At 32.9% G+C, this 23,311-nt stretch overlaps 1 protein-coding gene across 3 annotated transcripts in view; it reads right to left on the bottom strand.

The window, feature by feature from the left end:
* The window catches only part of Ipo9 (Importin 9), a 210,007-nt gene that overhangs the window by 157,696 nt on the left and 29,000 nt on the right, over positions 1-23,311 (bottom strand). For all 3 annotated transcript variants that reach the window (XM_085819244.1, XM_085819245.1, XM_085819246.1), the window contains exons 3-5: positions 17,971-18,172; positions 8,581-8,669; positions 6,030-6,116 (exon numbers count right to left, since the gene is read on the bottom strand). In XM_085819244.1, coding sequence (XP_085675370.1) covers positions 6,030-6,116; positions 8,581-8,669; positions 17,971-18,172 — 378 coding nt within the window. The remainder of the gene's footprint in view (positions 1-6,029; positions 6,117-8,580; positions 8,670-17,970; positions 18,173-23,311) is intronic.

The following is a 23,311-nucleotide window of genomic DNA, read 5'->3' as shown; positions in this document are numbered from 1 at the left end:
TCAGGTTCACATATTTTGCATATAAGTTGCAGTTTCTCACATATATATGCAAGATAAAAAATATGAAAAGCAAAACTTCTAAACTGAATTCACTATAACCTCTTATATTTTTTATTTCATTTGGGAGCTTCATCTATCTGTCCTAAAAATAGCACTGTAAGTCTAAACTGCGTCATTCAAATTCATCATGCAGTCTCACATAACCCTTAATGCAGATGCCTTTTGACCAATCACCAAATTGTACACCAAAAATAAAAACTGAAACTTTTGACTCCCTCCCTTCTTTCTATGAACTGATGCATCACTTTTGCATGTGCTTTCCTCTTGGCCAGACGTCTTTCTGCAATCATGTGCGTCCTGCTATATTCGCTTCTATGACAATAATATTGAAACTGTAAATGTTCTTTAATAGGCATAAGTAGAGTGCCAAGTGAATTGCGGCCACAAAATGGGAAATATAAATAAAAGGAATTTAATCCGGGTCGACTGATTCTTCTTCAAAAATGGATGGATGCTCTAAGCATCACGTCTCTACGCAATCAGCATTTCTACTCATAGTGCTTCCAAAATTTATGCTATCATTATATATACATGCATGAAAAACTCCATAAGAACAGTTAAACCTTTCAGATCTGTATAATTTGAAAATACGGTTAACTTTCAAATGTCCTAACTTACAAATAATTTAAAAGTAGATAATAACAAATCCTAAATGATTGAAATTAAAAAATTATACATGTAATTAAAATTTTAGTTCAAATGAATTCACCATGTCAACCGACAGAACAGACTTAATTTTCATTTATACTTCAGCTTTATCATCACAGAATTTAACTGCTTCTGTTTGGTTTGATAAAATGAAAAAGTGATGTCCTCGATCAGAAAAAATGTAAGTATTCTTTTTCAAATGTTGCTTGACTTTTATGGATGTTACACAACAAAAACAACTTTATCACATCACACAATCAGAAATATCCAAGAAGATCAATATCGTGATGCGCAGTATTGTGCTCTAGTATGCACTATTGTGCAATTGGTTTCCCTTCAAGTGGATAGTGTGGTTTTAGGAGTATTCTGTGTAAAATTTTACGGTAGCAAAATTCACCCAATGATCTACTCTATACATTCATGAATTTGTTTTACGAGTTCAAATGTAATAATTTTATTTGAGTGGCTAGGTCTTGCATTCTTTAAACAGGTTCCTTGAAGAAAATTTAAGTTGTCATCACCACACATTTATTTTTTTCCACATCATTTGAGATTGCAATTAAAGTCAGCCTTCATTTGTGTGTGTCTCAAGAAGTGAAATATAATAAACAGAAATGAAGAGGGGGAAAAATTAAGTGAATTGCCTTTTTATTCACACTTGTTGCTTCCATGATTACAGGTGGTAGTGGAAAATAACCTTCAAGTTCTTATTTTAAAGTAATAGACTATAATATTGTAGCAAAAATTATTTCTTTTGACTATGCACATCGAGGCTTAGTGGGTAAGACGTTGGATTCAGAAACTGAAGGTCCTGAGTTTGAAACTTATCAAATGCAAGTCACATGAAAATTGGGTTTTGCTCAAATTTCTTTTCTGTTAATTTATTTCCTTTATGTTTCATTTATTAGAGAATGTTCTCAATTTTCCAGAACCATCCAAGTCTAGAATGTTCCAGCTTGTTCATCAAGTGTATATAAGTGGCTACTTATTAATTATTTATTATGGTCCGACTAATAAAATCTTGAGTTGAGACTTGAGTACTTTCCTCTTCATTTGTCACTTTTGATCACTTCATCTATACGACAATATGTAAAAAAAATCCCATGCATACAGCATACAGCAGACAGCAGCTAACTGGGCTGGGAGGGACTGAATAAGATGCTAAAACATGCTCACAGGGATATAGAACTATGCTGAATGCTATGCAGTTTACACATGCTGGACGGTACATGACAAAGGACTCATTCAGAAACTTGATAGAGGAGGTCCTAAAAATTCTCATTTGGTTTATGCCCGATAAAAGGGCCAGGGAAGTACAGAAAGTCTCCCTTGTGCTCTTCTAACCATTCACATATACCCTTAAATGTTTGCCATGTTGCATTATAATGCTGGAAGGTGCCATCACTTCCAGGGCGAAAAAATTCCACATATAAGGAAACACATAGTTTGCAAGAATCAATGCATACTTACCGCAATCTATAATGCCGAAAATACTCGAATAATACCACAAAAACATTCCCTAGACCAATATTTATTCTTTGATATTTTTCACTGTATACATCAGAACCCATTCTTTCGACAAAGCAAAAGACATGAGTCATCATCATGAAAAGCAACCTTCTGCTAATCAGGGAGACTCACTTTTAATACTGCCAATGTAAATTCCGGTCTCATCTGCAGATGAACTGTCATTACCATGCCATGTATGGTACAATTTCAACATAGCAACAAGTAAACAGTTCATAAATTATATAATCTTTGAAATGCTACTATCCGTAGCCTGAAAAGTAATAAACATTCCTTTTTGTAAATCTGATAAATGTTACATTTACTCATGACAACAACTTAAATATTTCTCTGAATTCAAACAACACACTTTATATGCCCACTAAATCTATTGCCAACACATGCTTTATGTTATTTTTTATTTGTAACTGATGTCTAACATGGGAGAAGGTCACATTAATATATGATTCAATGTTTAAATTTCTTCATGGATATATATGACTTATCTTAAAGCAAAATAAAAGTAGTGCAATTTATTTTTTTACAGTTCTAAATTTTTGTTTCGGTGTGTTTTAAATCTTTTTTCAGACTGCTGCCAAAATTTTTTTATGCTTCTTGAAGCTGCTCAACTTGATTAAGATATACCGGGTGATAATAAAATAAGTATCTCTATTTGGAGCTGTCTAAGCTTGAAGGAATAATCCGAAAACCAAAATTGGTACTTACTAATCGAGAAGGGGGAAGACGAATGGAATAATAAAAAAAGTTAGTTGCAACAATCGCCAATACATGGAGTTGACAGTGCAAATGACACCGTAACCATCAGCAAAATTAAAAAGTGGTCATCTCTGCCAGTAATGTGGTACGAGATGCCACTTAGTTTGCCAGTTACGCTTTGGTTTTAAACTATTCTATGTTAACAGCTCAAATGCTGCAGCTGCTTTACATGAATTTAGGCATGTCAAAGGAATGCATAAAGGAAAAAGTCCTTTGACACCATATTCAGTGTGAAGAATGGTAAAAGTATTCAATTAGACTGGATCGTTTGCTAGAAAGTGTGGAAGGGGGAGGAAAGCAGTACCTCTCCCCATAAAAAAAAAAAGAAATTGCTGCTACTATTGTGGAGTCATCAGGGACTAAAAAATTTCGTCCTAGTGCAGTGATAGTGAACCTATGGCACGTATGCCACAGTTGGCACGCAGAGCCTTATCAGCCAGCACACAACTAAAATGTTACTTCCTTAATCAATAATCACAATAAAATGATACTGTGTAATTTAAAAAAAGTGTTTTAGGTTGTTCTTGAATGTTTCACTGTGAAACACGTGTTGAAAATCGTAATGAATGACCGCAAAGTGAAAGTTCGTGAGATTGGTGAGATAGTAAACATATCAACTGGAAGCATGTCTAGGATTTTACATGAAAAGTTGAGCACGAAAAAAGTATTTTCCAAATGGAAAATCAGCTTCCATCAAGACAATGCACCGTGCCACTAGTTACATTGAACAAGTTGGGCTTCACTCTGCTTCCCCACCTACCATACTCCCCAGATCTAGCTCCAAGCGACTACTGGCTGTTTGCTGATCTAAAAAAATGCTCCAGGGAAAAAGATTTGACTCGAATGAGGAAATCATCACTGCCACTGAAGCTTATTTCGTGGACAAGGACAAATCATTTTACAAGCATGGTATCAAAAAGTTACAAAAGCGTTGGAATGATTGCATAGATTTTGATGGTGATTGTGTTGATGAATAAACGTGAATTTTGTGAAATGGATGTTGTTGTCTTACTTAGTCATGGGACTTATTGAATGTGTTACTTCAGGTGTCTAGTATATATAATTAAAGCATATTTACTATGAGAACATTCATATAAATATATCAGTAGTTGAAATATATATATTCATATAGTTGCATATACTTGGGCATCCAGAGCCAGAATGCTGTTACAAATTATCTCCTATTTGGCAGTCCACACATTATAAAGTAGCAGTAAAACGTAAGTACATGCAAGAAAAAGATCATTATGTAGTTTAAATACAGGCACCATATATCTACAGAAAATACCCATACATGTGAAACAGGATAATTATTTGTGTTAGGTCTGACTGAAGGTAATTCATTCTGTATTATTCATACAATATGAGTATTCTTAGCAAGACGCGTTGAAATGCATGTAGTTGACGAATAGAGATCAAAATTTTTCTGAATTTCCTTCTTGATTTTTCATAATTAACCATGTTTCATGCTTTTCTCTCTTACTTTTGCTGTTTGGACACTAGTTTAACAATTTTTGCTTAATATGTTAACAGAGCAATTTGCTGCATATCCAAGTGTGTGACTGAGCATTAGGTAGTTAAAAACAAAGATTTGATTAAAATCACCAAATATAACTCACCTAAAAATTAGTAATTAAACTGCATAACTTGTAGTTTGCACGCAATGCAACTTTAGTTAAAACTTCAGAATTTCCTTATTACAAATATTAATTACTATGCTCATGACAGACAAGCCATGAATTAAAATCGTCATGGCATTTCATTTATTATAACTAGCCTTTCATTTCAGCAATAATTTTTATTACTGCGATTGTATACTTACTTTTTACTACCCAGTTAATATTAAATATGTACAGCATATAAATTTCATCCTATCAATTACAATATCAGTCCAGGGTAAGTATACGAATGAATATTTTTGAAAATGCATTAAAAAGGCTAAAATTTAGAAATTGCTTCATGCATTCATTACAGGATAATTCCCTTAAATACTGTTCTCATCACAGTAAATTACAAAATAAAAAGTACTTCACAATATTTGAAAAAATATATCCTCTAACTACATTTACATATACGAGGGCCATCCAGGAAGTAGATTACGTTTCCGTCTGTGTCCACTAGGGGCGGGGCTAGCGCGGCCATCTTGGGGTCAGAGCGTTGCGCAGCTCAGTCTGCATCTAGCCGTGCTAGTGAGAGGTTCGTGCTGTGCTCCGTTCAGATACTGTGACGGTTTGAAATGTCTGCGTTAATTGAAAATCCCGCGAGCTGCGCTCAGTAATAAGGTTTCTGACTGCAAAAAACTGTAAACCGATAGAAATCTATCGGCAGCTTCGTGAAGTGTATGGGGACAACATTATCACTGAAGGTGGAGTGCGTCAGTGGGTCATAAGATTTCAAAATGGCCGAACCAATGTTCACGACGAAGATCGAAGTGGGAGACCCAGCATAGTGACCGCCGAACTTCTCGAAAAAGTCGATGCTAAAGTCCGTGAAAATCGAAATTTCACAATAACGGAACTTTCTTTGAGTTTTCCACAAATTTCGCGAAGTTTGTTGCACGAAATCATCAGCGAAAAGCTTGGTTACCACAAGTTTTGTGCAAGATGGAAGGCAAGAAGAGGTAACGAAGTGGTTGAAGGCGCAGGCGGCCGAATTTTTCGACGAAGGAATTTCCAAGCTCGTACATCGCTACGATAAATGCCTTAATTTGTATGGTGACTATGTAGAAAAGTAGTATTTGAGTGTGGCTTTCATCTGTATATAATAAAATTTGTTTCCTATACTTTGTTTATTTTTTTATTCCAAAACGTAATCTACTTTCTGGATAGCCCTCGTATATAAAAATCAATAAATTTTATCTCTTATCCAAATACAGAGATATCTTGGTAAACGTCATTAATCCACTCAAGATCTTTAGAAGTATACCAAACAAACTTTCCCAATAAGAAATAAAGGGAGAATAAATAAGCAGTCTTTTGAGTAAAAATAAAAAACAATTTGTCGAGCTTTACATGAAGGATAAACATAAAAACACTTACCTTATTATAAGGAGACATAGTAGCAATCATTCCTGCACATGTAGTGAAAATTTCAACAGCTCTACCTCTAGTTCGAATACCATATTTCTAAAATGGTAAAAAAGAAAAGAAAATATTACTTGCTAAAACAAGCTATCATATATAAAATGTACAATGCATTAAAATGGGGGTGGGCCAGTTTATTTCTTTCAATCTAGTATGCTGATTGCCAAAATTCCACGTCCATTTTTCATGTCTCAAACGCATGACTTGGAATTTACATTGAATTTATATACAGCATTTGTTCTAACATAATTATTTTGATGCAAAATTGTAGCTTTTCAGAAATGACATGCCAATTTTTTCCCATAGTTCAATTATATCTCAAATTACGCCAAAGTAAAAAAAAAATAATAATACCAAGTTTCTAAAACATCATTTAAGCACTTCCCCCCCTTAAATTAGCTGTCAAATGTTTAACTCAATAATGTTAATTGAATTTGGTTTGTATTTGATAATACCATATTTTAAATTAAACAGTCTTGGTTTCTTCTCTTGTATTCTGAAATTTATATTTACTTTAAGTGAAGCTCAGATACTTTTTCTGATTTATATAAATAAAAATTTGCAATAACTTGGTATATTCCAATTATCTGCACTCCCAATGAAATACTGTGAAAAAGTATTAATGAAGCAAAGTACAATGTCACCAAAAATGGCAACTCACAGCATCACCAAAAAGTATACATGACATAATCCAGGTATGTGGCTTCAGACACGGGCAACAGACGTGGGCTTCATACCCAGATATGTATGAAGCCCACGTCTGTTTGAGTCAGTGGACAATGCGAATACTGTACAATGGCAAGTTTGTGGAATTCTCTGATGATTTTTGAAGCTACAATGATTTCTTGAATAAGATAAGTGTTTTATTATCAATGTTTCTTGCTTTTTTTAATTTTACTGATTGATTGCTTTTATGCTAAATTTTTAATTTGCTGCCAGTCATTTTGAAAATGGCTGTTGCCTTTCATTTATTAGGGAGGGAAAAAAATTAAATTAGGTACAATTAAAATAAAAAAATGTGTATAATTCGTGCAAACTAAATATTAGTGTAATTAAAACAGAAAAAAGGAAGCAAATGCTAATTGAAGGGAACTTCATTACTATTTAATAAGCATATGATACAATTATCTTTTAAAAAAGCTAGAGATTTTTGTTTGGGACGATGACCGATGCAGCTCTTTCGCGGTAAGGAGAGCAGAGTTTTTCAATACCTCTCATAAAAGCATTGAAACTTTTCTTTTCTTCAAATGGGTAAAACTCCATTGCAAAATCAGACAATTCCTGTTTTATTATCTTCTCATAAGTTAAAGGTGCTTTGTCTTCAATATCACTTTTTTCACTATTCGGTTGGCATTCCAAAATAATCATTCTTTGCTTTTCTCCTACTAGATTTGAAAATCCTTCATCACAAACTAACTGCCTTTGAAACATGTAGGATTTCTTTGGCATTATTTTCATTTGGGAGAAATCCTTTAAAATTACTGTTAACTTCTGGCCAGAGCTGATACCAGCAAGATGTTGAAGAATGAACACTGAACTACATATGAATAAAATTCTAGCATTGGGACAAATTAAATGGAAACAATTAAGATAATGAATATATGCAAAATTGCATTCCGTAAACCCATACTCAGTAAAGATTTACTGCACGTAAATTTCAGAGAAATACTTCACTTAATATACTTCTTTCTTAACCTTGTTAAATTCTTGGTAATTACTTAAATCGGTAATTTTCAGATGCATTATTGAACACTTCACTAAAAGCCTTACCCTTTATCACTGTAGTGAAATTAATGTACAAATGGTTCAATGTGTCTTACCAGAAAATAAAATTTATATTTGAAAATACTTATACATTTCATACACATATGAAAACAACTACAGACAAGGGATTTCTTTCACATCAGTGATTATTTTCATGCAATAATACTCTAACAAGATATCAGTTTTTTTCAACAGAAAAACACCATATCACACTGCCTGACAATTTTATAATTCTTGAATGAAGAGTTCAGGGTTTGCCCTAACCTCAAAATTCATTGAATTATGTATGATATGATAAAACCTCCAAATTCACAAGTTCGTAATATCCCAAAGTTTACAAATTTATGTTATGCAGACTCAGATTCAACCCCTTACTACACAGGAATGGAAAATTGAACAGCGATGTCACTGACGCCAGATAACACAAGATACTTTTAGAAATTTTGAAATGTCCATTTTTCTTATGTAACTTCTTTTGATGGCCCATTAGTGATTAATTTTAATTACAGAAGTGGATATAATGCTCTAATCCACTATATGCATGCTTATATATATATATACACACATATATATATAAGCATATATACATATACACACACATATATATATATATACACCAAGGCATTATATAGTAATGCTAAATTTCATGAAAAGCTTTCTCAATAAAATGAAATTTGCAAATATAAATAATTGTTAAAATTAAATTTCAGAAATATATATATATTTTTAATAAAAGTCATACCTGATCCTGGAGGAAAATTTTCAACATTTCAGGTAAAATAACAGGTGCAAACTGGGGCATTTGTGAATCAGAAACATCATGAGATATCTCTAAGTGAAATATTTGAAAAAAATTTTAACACAGCAATTAAGCTGCATAATCACAAAATAATACAAAACTAAAATAAAATAATTGCATTAATTAGGTTAAATAAAGGAAGGAAAAGAGATCTATCTTTTCCATGACAAAACAGCACTGCAGTATAATTTTCCTATAAAATATGTCTCTAAAGGTTATTTATTTCAATAAGCAAAGTATTTTCAATAGAGCCATTATTTTTTTTTTTCTGACAATGCTTACGCTAGGTGGAGGGGAGGAAAAGAACACTGCTGTTTGTTGTGTGTGTGTGTTGTTGTACAAGTTAGGAAAAACATACTTAATTTAAGTGTTCAATACACAGCAATGTTAGTTAAAAATTGTTGAAATGGACTTTTGTCTTTACTTCCTGTATATTTTTTCATAATATATATAAAACATAATTTGATCTTTATTTTGTTATTTTTTAATATGAATCAGTCAAAGCACGAGTAATGTTCTCTTAACAAAACTATTAATTTGGTGCATATGTCTTTAACAGAATATTATTTAGTATATGTTGTCCTATAACAGAAAATATCCAAAATGAAATTAATAACTAAATAAATGAATATAAAAATACAGAGTTCAGTTATAATTCTAACGATTTACACTGGGAAATAAATTTTAATTTTTTCCTTGCTTCAGAGACTTTTTGGATGGATGACTGACTCCAAAAACTAAAGAAAATCATGATGACTATCTCAAAACTCTTGTTTGTGACTAAAACGATGCTATTTGCAAATATAACAGGTTATAACCACACTAATTCAGAAGTCAAAAAACAAAAATCAGAAAAAATTGATTTTTATTGTTTGACTTCTGAATTAGTATTTGTTTGGCGTGTTATTGTGTCTTAATTATAGAAGCCCCAAACAGGCTTATATTTTGCTTTCTTTTTTCCATGTGGTTTTCGTAGAGTTGTGTTTGTATGTGTTTTGGAACTGAAAACGGCTTATTTTTTGCTTCCTCTTTTGTACGTGGTGTGGCCGCCATTTTGTGATTGCATGGGTTTTGGTAAGTACTTTTTTGCAATTTTGAAGTTCTGTTTATGTTTCGCATATTTGGATATTGTGCTTTGCTTGTCTGATTTCATGCATTTTGGTTACAAATGTTTTGTTTACTATTCAATTCAGCGAGGGATTTTTCTGCTGTTTTGTGTGTGCTTCATTATTGCTTAGTTAATTTAGTTTGATTTTCTGCATTGTTTATCATGCCTTCATCCATTAATCGTTTCACTAAATTATGGCTGAAACGGCAAAAATTCCTGAATCATCTTGACTTTTTATTTAAATGTAAATGTAAAAAATTGATCCCGAATTTTATTCAAATTAAATCTAATCAAAAATCTTCCAGTCGCATTTCAAGAATTCTGTTAAATTACAAGCTTGCCTTACTTCAGTCCATCATAAGGCATACACATCAACAATTATCCAAAATTTAACATGAACTCTATAAGCTTCATCTAGCCATGGGAAGCCCCCTCAGTCCCATTCTGGCTGATATCTACATGCATTATTATGAATCAAAATTGTTTGAAACTTCAAACTTCTCCGCATGGTTCCACTATGTAGACGATACTTTTACCCTGTTTGAAGGTAATAAAGATGATTTAAATAAAGTTCTTTCAACAATGAATCCTATTGATCCTGTAATTCAGTTCACTTTTAAACTTGAGACTTGCAATCCTCTTCCATTTCTCGACATTCTGGTCACACATAACACATCCAACTTCAGTACTACGGTTTACCGTAAACCTTCATCGGTTTGCCTTCCATCACACTTTAAATCACGTCATCCGACTAAACAAAAGTTAGCTTCATTTTATTCCTATGTTTTCCGTGCTCTTCAAGTTTGCTCCTCCAAACTATCTCTTGATGAATAACTAAATTATTTAAAATCAATAGCTAGTGACAGGGGCTTTTCACCCAAGCAGTTAAAAAATTCTCATTTCAACGCACTAAAAAAGCACACTCTTGTTTTAGGAGATTATAAAAATTCTGTTGTCATTCCCTTTTTTAAATCAATTAGCTATAAAGATGCACATATTTTGCAGAAATTTAACTTTCGGGTTGTTTATTCTCCCATCAATAAAATTCCGAGTTCCATACTCAAGGACTCCATTCTGGATATGAATTCCTGGGTTATTTATAGGATTCCTTGCCAGTGTGGTTTAATTTACATTGGCCAAATTAAGAGAGCCCTAAAATTTCGCATCAAGGAACATGAGGCATATGTCAGAAAAAAGGAAACACAGAAGTCTTCTGTTGCTGAACATTGTTGGTCCAAAAATCCCACTTTCAAATTTTCTGCTGCCAAAATTATTCAAAAAACATCTTCCATTGGAGAACTGGATTTTCTAGAGGCATTTCACATTCAAAAAAATCTTTCTGTTCTAGATAACAATTCTAATTCTAATCCATCTTTGCTTTCGGCCTTTAAAGAAATTATGTTTTAGTTCTGGTTTCATCAACAGATGGCGCCACTTGCTTATTCTTGTCCAGGCTTTCTTATCTTATCGAATCATTATTTCCTATCTTGTTCATTTGCGGTTTTACAGCTGAGGATGGTGGTTCGGTAAAACCATCAAAACTAGTCCTGTGAAAATTTTGAAAATACAACACTGATTTTTGTTGTTTGACTTCTGAATTAGTATTTGTTCGGCGTGTTATTGTTTCTTAATTAAGGTTATAACCATACTAATTAATAAGAATCAAATAATACAAAAAATGTATCTTAGAAAAGTTTTAACATTAAATTTTCATATTTAGCAGTAAATGTAGAAGCTATTTTTTAATTCTTTGACCTGTACCCTCATAAATCACTTTTACTTACTTTCACATACAGATGATCCCGATCATACTTTTGTAATTTATGTGAATACTTTCTTATATTCTGCTGTATGTTAGCTTTTAAGCATTTTGTGCTATTGCATATTTCTGTTTTTTTTCTTCATATTTTATATTTACTTCTTGTTTATTTTGTGCAGTTTTTAATCTGTAACCCCTTATTTTATTTGTATGTATTTAATTGCTCTATTTGTAGAGCCAGTAATTCTGTATAAACTATTTTGGAATTATGAAAATATTTTAAGGGAAACTGGTGATGTAAACAGATTATACTACCAAACTCTCGCAATAAATTTTTTGTCATCAAGAAGGTAACTATAAACAACTGCAAAACATTCTGGAAGTTTCCAAGCTGCATATATTTGAAGTCCTAGGACTAATTTCTTCAGAAAATTTCAGTAGTACTTCCCTTTCCCCTTTGGCAACAATAGAAAATGAAAACAAAGTAGAGCTGCAGAGCATTATGAAGTAAATGCTCAGATTTGGTCTGATTTCAAATTATGCTATTATTCAGTTATTTTTAGTCTTTGTTCAGTACATAATTTTCTAAATTGTAATATTTGTTATTTGTTAAGATGAATTTCAGCATTATTTGTTATCTTCAAACCATTTATAACTGCATCCTTCATCTGGTAAAGCTGTTACTAATCACTGCTAAAATAAAAGTACAGTCTCTCTTTATCTGATCTAATTATTTAAACTAATGCTTTAGTTTTCTTCCAAAAAAATGACATGAAAATTGTTCATGCAACACCATAATAATAACAACACAATAGTCTAAAATTGTCAAACTCTCAACTGAACCAATGATTCCACACAATTTACATATTCCCAAAGAGGTATGAACTACTGGACACTATATTTGATCTACTGATAAAAGAAAAGTGCATATTTCAGCCCTGTGAAACAAAGCCTGTTATTCATTTTCTGAGCATAAAAAATGTAATGCTAGCAAAAATTCGGTACCAAATCTGTAGAGTGCAAAGTCCAAATGGTATGCTTCCCATATAGGATAGTGGCTAGTGACGCTGACAGCCATATTGAAGGGCCTAGGTTCGAATAACAGAGAAATCGTGGATGTTTGTAAGCATATAGTAAGTATGGCCAAACTGTGGCTCTTAAGCCACTTAACTGGGGCTTGTAAGCTGTATGTCATTCTTTGGCCTTTTAAATGAGATTTCCATGCCAAAAATACTGATTTTATGTCTGAATTACAACTGCATTTTGAAATAGAAAGCATGCAATGACACATTTCTTTATCAATAAGTAATTTAATTTCTATATATTACATACATAATAATTTAATCAATTTCAAACTGCCCATCTTTGGTTAATTGGAAGTGTTATGAACAAAATAGCAAATAATTCCATTTCTGTGACTTCTTGTAATGACCACTGGGGCGGCACAAAAGACAAATACAAAAGTTATCTAAATATTATGTACTCTTAAATGTTTCTCTTTCTCAGGTTTTTTATTATTTTAAGCAGTTTCTCCTTACAACACTTCTATTTAGTTCCCTGCATCAGAAGATTTGGTATTCTTCGTAGAGTACTGCATTTTTTTCAGTCCTAAAATGGCTTTGTCAGTTGCTGAATCTTTCAAAAAGATTTTGTGCTCCTTTTCCAAGAAAGAAAGATGTTTACATTACTTCAACTGTCAAGAAAGGATTAAGACTTTTATAAGCCCTAAGCACTTAAGAGATTTTAATGCTCCCAAGTACATTTTAATCTGTTTTCTTTTTTCGTTCCCTTTTATTCTCTCTCAGTCTTGGTTGAACTACACCATACATTCCAAGGTAAAACTGGCGATGAGGAATGTCCGTGCTATCCTATCCTTTTTTGACTGCCTAAGAAACTTGTGGTTCCCCTTTTCTTGAGGTCTTAAGCATGTGTTTATTTATTTACCCCAGCTCTGCAAATGGGGAAGTGTTCTAGATCTGGAGATTCATGCATCTAATTCATGACACATGAAATAAAATTCCTCACTTGTATATGGTCAGTAGATCTGTGATAACTTTCTCATGCAGGTGATATGGATTAGCATTGAAAATGTCCATCCTTAAGTATAAACAAACTAGATAGTGTTTGTGCTTTTTTCTGAGCATTCTTGCAAATATCTTCCATTTTCAAAATCCTAAGCAGAGATCAGCATTCACTTCACCTATAACAGTGCATGTCAAACGTTTTGGGGTTGTGAAAAAGTTGCATTTCTTCACAGGATTAACAGTTATTTTAACTCTGATTCAAAGTTTTTAACCAATGTTTTATCACACTATTCTAGACAAATATCTTTTATTATTAAATTTTCATTCCAAAAAAGTTACATCAAACAGTAAGGAACTTGTTGTACAAATATTTTTTTTTCTAGTAAGCTTTTTTCAAAATGCTGTTTATTGATGCTACTGAAATTGCCAAGATTGTTTGCATGCTGCTGGATGATATCCTATGTTTCTAGCTTGTTACAAGTGTCATGGTGCTTTCTTCATCAGTAGGTGTTTCCCTGGCTTTCAATCCTCTTGCATATTTGACATACTCTCCATGAAAGCAGATAGTTCAACAAAAGATCACTGTGATCCACTGCATTATTACCATAAATGGCATGCAATGCACTATAAACTCTATTGTAGTATTTCATATAAACCTTCAACTTCACATAACTTGAATCCTTTCAAAAAAGAATAAGACAGGGGAAGGAAAAAAAAGAGCTTTTACTTATCATTAAATATTATTAATTAATTTTTAACGAAAACCAAATTTAAGAATACACATTTTTAAATCTACCGATTCTTATTAACCATCACTCCAGGCCAGGATTTCACTAAGAAAGCCCACGTTTCAGAAAACTACAATAAGAAAAAGTTATTTTCTTAACTTTAATGTCAAAATGTTCCAAGCACATTATATCTGGATTTATGTACTTTTAATATATTGCCTTAATTTCTTGGATATATTTCAAAATGCACACACACACACATATATATGCATTCTTCAAACATTTAGACATCACAAAAAATATTCTATGCCGTATGTATACAGCCTTTACCAATCAGAGGGTTAAAAAGGATGTCAATAAAATTCTGTGAATGAGGACCATAATTAAACTCTTGAATCTTGGGGTTCATTTTTTCAATGTGATTTGACAAACTTATTTGAGTAACACCTCAAATTTCAATTAACAGTTAAAAATTAAGCAACCGTGGCTGAGTAATTCCATATGGTATACACTTGGAATTATATTTTATTTGAGATGTTACATGCCATGCCATGAGTTGTTAGAACCCTCCAAGATCTATATATATCCAGAATCCATATTATTGGAAATATCCAGAATTATTGGAAAGATTCTATAGTTTTTAGAAAGCGCAACTCATCTGATAATTCTGCAGATTTCATTGGATGCTTTATTGAAACAGTATGGCACTTAAGCTTGTCACAAAGTGATTTTAAGGATTCAGGTACCATACCAACAAAATTAGAACAATTCCATTCTCATTTTTTAGTGTATGTTTCTATCGAGTGTCATACAACTAATCCTTCCAAAATTCTGTGCAAAATTTTCAGTGATTTATTAAGTTAGGATTAGAATGATAAAAAAGGCACTAAGGCTCGAGCTTTGGAAATTACTAACTTTTTGGAGATTCGTGGAATCAGAATCCAGATGTCCCACGTTTACAAAAAACAAATTATAACTGAATATTTAATTTGTACTTAAATAATTAAATCAACTACTTAAATTTTATGTCAGTATGTTGGCTCTCATATTACTTGCAGAGGAAACATAGAATTATAATTTTTTTATGTGAAACTCCAAGAAAACTGAAAGGTTATTTTTAAAGCAATTTTTCATCAAATGACATATGTACAAGGCAGTTTCACTTAGAAAGTTCTCAACAAAAGCACCAATTCCTCATGATTTTTGCCATATTCAAATAAACTTTTTTGGAATAGCAATTTCATCACAGTGCACACTGTCCCATTTCATTTATTTTCCAAAGAAATGTATATGAGATAGAGAAAAATTATTGAATCTAATTTTCATATTAGTGCTTTATTCTCCATTCAAATGAAAGCATTTCTACAGTATAATACTCACAAAGACAATTTAAATTCCTTCTTTCAATTTCAATTTATCTCCGCTAAAGCTAGTCAAAAATTTTAAACTGAACAGGTTGAAGAATACGCTTATGTTTCTGTCTGAAAGAGAATGTTCAGTTGCTTCTTACAGTAATTTTAAATTTGCATATCATAGGAACAACTTTCCTGAATGCAGAGCAAGAGAAATAGAAGTTCTTATTTATAGTTAATAAGTAATCACATTAATTACATAAATACATAATTGTGGCTCTTGAAATTTTCTGAATTCTCAAATGCAGCTTTACTGCCACAAAGTTTGACCACTCCTGTCATACAGTGTCTTTGCAGCAAGGGAATACTCAAAATATGGGATGGGCAGAAGTCCTTTCGAGAGGCTGGTGGTAGGGAAAGAGGAGCAGTAGACCTTTGGAATTCCATCCAGGGTGGATGCTTAGCAGTTACCAGTCCAAATGGTACAAATGATGGTAAACTATTTAAAAGGTTAAGACTGTTTAAAAAAGGCTGGAAGAATACACATGATAAACTACAAAAGAGCATGCTATCTCTAATCACCAATGATCTCGTGTGTGTGATAGACAATATGACCCATAAAATAGACAATTAAACATTTCCCTGCTATCAGTAAACTTCCCACAAATTTCAAGGTAAGTTCTTTACAAAATTGTGCTGGGAAAACTTGAGATATAAAGAAAATTACAATCTCATTGGATTCTTAGGATCCTTTCTGAGATTAGCCAGTAATCTAACATTTCTGAAACAACGCCATGAGGATAGCAATAAACTGTTGAGCTGCATCATCGAGAAAGACTGAGCATGGGTTAAATGATGACAACGATAGAAAATTATTATTTTCTTAGTGACATAATTTGTACAGAACAAGTCCATGAAAACTTGTCTGATGCTGTGACAAATATTTCAACAATAGAAACTATGAGGAAAACCATCTGAAAACAGATAGATGACAAAATAAAATATGGAAAAATAGTACAAAAGTCTGGAAATAAATAAAAAAAATGAAGGAAGAAAATATGAAAAAATGAAGTACCTCAAATATTTAATGTTTCATTTTTTATTATATTATAGTCCTTCTTTAAAAAATACTTCTCATACAATACCAGATAGATACTTCATGGAAAGATAAAATATGTATTATGCTAGGTAGTTACAATATTGGACTATATACTGTGCACTTACACATACTTGTCAATATTTGGTAGTTAAAAATACCTGATGATTTACATATTTATGAGTTGCAAATACTTGACAATACCATACAGCAGCATAAACTTGATGTTATGCAATTACAAATACCTGATAAAAAGAATAATTCATATTTATGAAAATAATATTTGAAAATATTTGACATCCCTAGGTGATGCTACAAATAACCATAATAAACTTATGACAAAATTACAGTACATACTTACGTAAGACACTACTTCAAAGTAAAACAACACTTTTACATTCAAGACATATTTGCAGAACAAAAATTTGCACCTACACATATTCTTAAAATACTAGATCATATTATCTGGTTTTCTCTTTTTACATGAAGGAAAATGAAATAAAAATCAAAGCAAAAATGTTTTCATTCTTTAGAATTATTTTACTTTTATGAAATATGAATTATTTATATTTTTATCTATACAACAAATCAGAAACAACAGCTACAGTTGATACTTCCAATTTTGTAAAGAATAAAAAGAGCCTTCTGAAATGTTTTCCTATAATTGATTTCAGTTTATTTAGTCTGCATGAGGAAATACCCTTCTTGTGATCCTTCACAAACTAATAATCTGACACTGTTTAATCTCAGACAACTAATTTTTTTATCTTAAAAATTCAATTGTCCGCTATATTTCCCCCTATTATTATTATTATTATTATTATTATTATTTAAAAGTTTACAATATCCTGCCACCTCAAAATAATAAAAAAAAAAAAGAACTAATAAATTTCTTCCTTAGTGACAAAGCAAAAGACAATAATGAATGAAACCTGTTATTGTACTTTTGGCAGCATATCCCAGAACCATAACATGAAAAAGGCTTAAATTTTCACTTAATCAATTTCTAACAGTTGATAACAATATAAAATTTTGCTATTATCAAACAATAGCAAAATTTTATATTGTTATCAACTGTTAATATAATAATTTTATATTGTTATCAACTGTTAATATAATTGTTATCAACTGTTAATATATAATGTACACAATATAAATATTTCAGTAAAATTAACGAGAATAAATTACATAAAATTTCAATCATACAGAGGAAAAAGATAAATGCTTTTCACAAGAAATTATCAAATAAATCACATAAATAATTACCTTTCAAAACCCTCATTGCGCCATGAACAGCAAAACTATTTTCACTAACCAAACTATGTAATAATATTTCAAAAAGTTCAGGCCACTGTTCAGGCCAATCCCATTGAGCTACAGCTGATATTGCGTATGCTACACTAGACCTAAGTTTGCTAATTGATTCATGTAAGCCCATTGGCAACATAGCCCGCACAGCTGTCTTAGCCTGAAATAAGAAATTAAAATTTATGAATGTATTTACAAAGAACAAATTTAAAAATTCTATACACGATCATAATTTCATCCTCAAAAATAAATTAGTTACATTATTTAATAAAATTTAAAATGACTATAAGTTAAACTCTAAAAAGGTTATCAAATTCTACTTGTTTATAGATATAGTTAAATTTTACTATAATGAACCTGGCTTATAATGAACAGCCAGTTTTTTAAGTTTTTGGTCCCATCCAGTTGTGTATACACATAATATTATTTTATACTACTACAGAGAATCTTCAAAAGCATAAATTTCTACAAGTTTTAATGAATTAATTACTATTAAAAAAATCATCCATGTTTAAAATATTCGCATTCACATTCCCCAGTTCATTCATAAAGAAAAAACACCTTTAGGTTACTTTACATTTAACTTCCCCCCCACTTTTCTCTGGGTCCTAAACAAAGGCTATGTGAGATAGATGTGTCAAATAACTCTAGAAGAATGAGGATACAATAAGCATATCTTAGAAAATCATATGGTACACATGACTACTTAATCCATATACTCTTAGTTAAAAATTCAATTCTAGTAGTATTTGATTTGGAATAAACAAATGTATAAAATAACAGTGAAAAACCAATTTGAAAAAGGATAACAATAGTTTTACTCTATGAAAAATACTAAAAATCCTAAGTGTGCACTTGCCAATTGTAAACTGGATTAAACCTATAAAACTGGAACTATTAATCACAGTTCAGATCTATCACTGCAAGCAAAAGACAAACAATAATGCATATTCAGCTGGGATTTTACAAATGTAATTCTATACAAAGAGAAATCCTTTTCAATATAAAGTTAAACCTCTATTTAACAAACATTCTCTTTTATGAATTCCTCTGTTTAGAGAAGTTTTTCATGGCATTCTGCCTGAAGTATAAATTTCTTCTCATAAAAAACTCCAAATAGTGAAGTACAAGAAATAACGAAGTACTAGTTAAAACAAGTCATAGTTATTACAGTTTTTGACTTTCCGAGATTTTATTTTCGACTATAAAATTATTTATTCATTTGCTGTGACACTTATTTTTATTTTACAACTGTTATTCGTTTGCTGTGATATGCAGGGACATGCAACTGTGGTCCTAAAGAAAAGCAAGAGTGGCTTGTTACCTGTTGTCACATTCCATTCTATAAGAGGGATGAAGTGGCAGGGTTTGTACACATTTCTGCACATGGAAATTAAGTACTTTTAAGGACTATTAATGAAAAAAATTAAGGACCCATTAACAAATGGGAACTGAATAAACTCAATTAAATATATTAGCTATGCCAGAACTTCACTTTTATAATACCAGCTTAAGAATAAATTAGACCCACAGGTAGAATGCATTACTATCAAATACAATTTAATAAATATAACTATAAAACAAATCTGAGAATAAAATCAAATTTATCAAGTAGCATTACATATTTGTTGGATAAAGTTGGACATATTTGAAAAAAGATTAGTGACATTTTATTTAAGTTTTTCTAACAGTTAGCTTTATGTTGATTTTTTTTTCCCTTTTACTTCTCCTTTTGTCACACAGTTGGTAATTTTAGAGGTTTAGTAAATAGCAGGTATATTTTATGTCAAACACTACAGGTTAAAATGAGAAGTAAAATCATATTCAGCATAATTCGTAACAGAAGATGTTGCCACTGCTACTGCTTGCCTAGAGAGAATTGGATTGCATTACTTAATTATGGCAAAGCACACGAGGGCTATCTGCCTAAAGGGAGGAATGCCTTCGTGGAGGACTTTCTAAGGGAAACTGGCTCGTATATATGTTACACATGAGGAAAACCACGAAAACGCCCATGCAGCCAGCACGTTCGTGGGATTCGAACCTCGGACCGAACTACCAGTGTTCAGAGTCTTTACCGCTCGGCCGCTGGTGGACCACTTGCCAAGAGAGAGACCTGCTGATTAAAACAAACCTGAAAGCCTGATGTAGGCACGGTTGGTTAATTTTTCTGATTCAAAATATTGTATAATAAGTTGCCAAAATGGAAAGTAATATCACTTTATAATATGATAGCGAAAAATGAAAATGTTTCATTTTAATGTTATTTCTTGACTATAATTTCAATATAACAGCATTATTTTGATAAAATTTATCAATACTGTAATGTTTTAAAAAACATATAATCGAAAGATTCCTACATTTCAAAAATAAAAATTTCTATAGAAACCGGCCTTAAAATGGTCAAAATCTTGATAATTGCCAAATTTAGAAACGTTTAATAAAAGAATTCACAATCCCAAAAGAAAAAAAAAAAAAGTTGTTTAAGAGCCCATTAGAAAAAATGAAATAATTTCGAAATGCTTGTTTCACTTCTTGCTTAGAAACTTGAGTATCACACTGTTTATATTAGAAATACGAACAAATTATAATGCATGAACCTATTCACCCATTCAAAAATAACTATATTTGTCAATGAATCACCAAAATAATTTCTCCAAAATGCTAATTCACATTTAAAATGGCAGTATAAAAACAGGCAGAAATGATTAAAATTAAGGACATCTGCTGATTTTGGCTGAAATTAAGAACTTTTTAGGACCAAAAATCAATTCCAAAACAAAGGAATTTTAAGGACTTTACGTCCTTAAACGCCAAGAACGTGCCAAAAGTTGCCACACTTTATGAGCATTTGGCAATTATTTGTTCAGGTCCTTGTATAACTGCAATTGGTACTCTTATGCAATAACTATAATTGATCTCTATATGTAACTGTAGCTGTATCCAACCCTTATATGCTTATATGTAAACTTAACTGTATATGCCTTCCAGTAATTTCGAAAAATGAAAGGTACTGAAACTTTTTCAGCAGCCAGAAAAAACTATACAAGACAGACTCAGTTTTTAGTTCAGAGTTGAGTTCTGAATATTCGTACAAGCTTTGTAGTTTAGATGCACTTTGCATTGCATTTGAGTTTAATGTTCTGATTAATTTGGAGTATTAAGTACTGATCGAGCTCTGTCATATTGAGAAGAGCCACATGAGTACTTTCGTGAAAAGTTCCAGAGCTGTGAGGTATCTTTTGGAAAATAAACTTTATTAAGCTATCATCATTCACTGTGCATTCAATCTACACTCTTCGACAAAACAAAAACAAAAAAAAAAAAAAATATATATATATATATATATATAAAGGAAAAGATATAAAGGAAATTGGACACAAATTGATATGCATACAGGTTTCGATGGAAAATGCAAAATTTTACATTTTGGCTGCCAATGAATGAACGGTTGTCACTACAGCGCATCTAATCTGCGCAATTGGCAGGATATTTAAGAGGAGAAATTACGATTCCAGGTCAGAAATTCTTCACAAATTTCATTTCGTGTACTCTGGTTGACAGTAGCTATGCCTCACATGCACGTGCACGAACGATATGCACAGATGTCAGAATTTGAGAGAGGTCGTGTAGTTAGGCCGAAAGAAGCCGGTTGGTCTTATCGGTGAATAGCTCGACATTTGAACAGGAGCGATGCCACTATTAAACGATGTTGGCGGGAATGTGTGAACCATGGCCACATACAGCATCAACAAGGAAACGGTAGGCCTACAGAAACAACAGAATGTGAAGACCAAGCAATCGTCAGAGCGGCACTCACAGCCCCAAATGCATCATTATCATCGATTGTACATGCAACTAGTGCTTCAGTGGACCATTCATAGACGGCTCACAGAAAGGGGACTGAGGTCACAGTGCCCCTTGCACCAACTACCATTAACCTCTATACAACGTCAAGCCCGTTTGCAGTGGTGTTGGGATCATTTGCACTGGAATGCCACTGACTGGAGTAGAATAGTCTTTAGTGATGAGTCTTGCTTTGAACTAAGCCCCGATGACCAGCAAAGGAGAGTCTGGAGACGCTCCGGACAGCGGTGTGATACCAACTTGACTGTCTTCTGGCAGATAGCCAGGAGTGATGGTCTGGGGTGCCATTTCATTTCATAGTAAGACCCCTTTGGTTGTCATCTGTCGCAACCCTACAGCACAGTGGTACGTCGACGAAGTTCTAAGGCTCGTTGTGTTGCCCTTCATGTCACGCCACCCTGGGCTTACATTTCAGCAAGATAATGCCCACCCCCACACTGCACGTTTCTAGTGCTTGCCAAACATTACCTTGGCCAGCAAGGTCACCAGATCTCTCTCCTATTGAGCATGTTTGGAGCATTATGGGCAGGGCCCTCCAACCAGCTCGGGATGTTGACGATCTACGAGGGCCATCCAGGAAGTAGATTACGTTTCCGTCTGTGTCCGCTAGGGGCGGGGCTAGCGCGGCCTTCTTGGGGTCAGAGCGTTGCGCAGCTCAGTCTGCATCTAGCCGTGCTAGTGAGAGGTTCGTGCTGTGCTCCGTTCAGATACTGTGACGGTTTGAAATGTCTGCGTTAATTGAAAATCCCGCGAGCTGCGAGGTGCGCTCAGTAATAAGGTTTCTGACTGCAAAAAACTGTAAACCGATAGAAATCTATCGGCAGCTTCGTGAAGTGTATGGGGACAACATTATCACTGAAGGTGGAGTGCGTCAGTGGGTCATAAGTTTCAAAATGGCCGAACCAATGTTCACGACGAAGATCGAAGTGGGAGACCCAGCATAGTGACCGCCGAACTTCTCGAAAAAGTTGATGCTAAAGTCCGTGAAAATCGAAATTTCACAATAACGGAACTTTCTTTGAGTTTTCCACAAATTTCGCGAAGTTTGTTGCACGAAATCATCAGCGAAAAGCTTGGTTACCACAAGTTTTGTGCAAGATGGATTCCAAAAATCTTGACAGAGGACCACAAAAATCAGCGAATGGCTGCAGCGTTGAACTTTTTGGACGCTTACCATAAGGATGGTGACTCTTTACTCGATCGCATCGTTACTGGTGACGAAACATGGGTGAAACATGTGAACTGTGAAACGAAATTGCAATCAATGCAGTGGGGGCACACAAGTTCTCCCCAAAAACCCAAGAAATGCATGCAAACAATGTCGGCAAGGAAGATGATGGCGACTGTTTTTTGGGACAGAAAAGGTGTAATTTTGGTGGACTTCCTGGAAAGAGGCACTACAATAAACTCTCAAAGGTATTGCCAAACTCTC

Source organism: Stegodyphus dumicola, chromosome 6, assembly GCF_044657685.1.
Source record: "Stegodyphus dumicola isolate Sdum_Otavi_A_Nest chromosome 6, ASM4465768v1".
NCBI lineage: Eukaryota > Metazoa > Arthropoda > Arachnida > Araneae > Eresidae > Stegodyphus > Stegodyphus dumicola.
The sequence above is the reverse complement of the archived record's forward strand: the minus strand, read 5'-3'. Positions and strand labels throughout refer to the sequence as shown.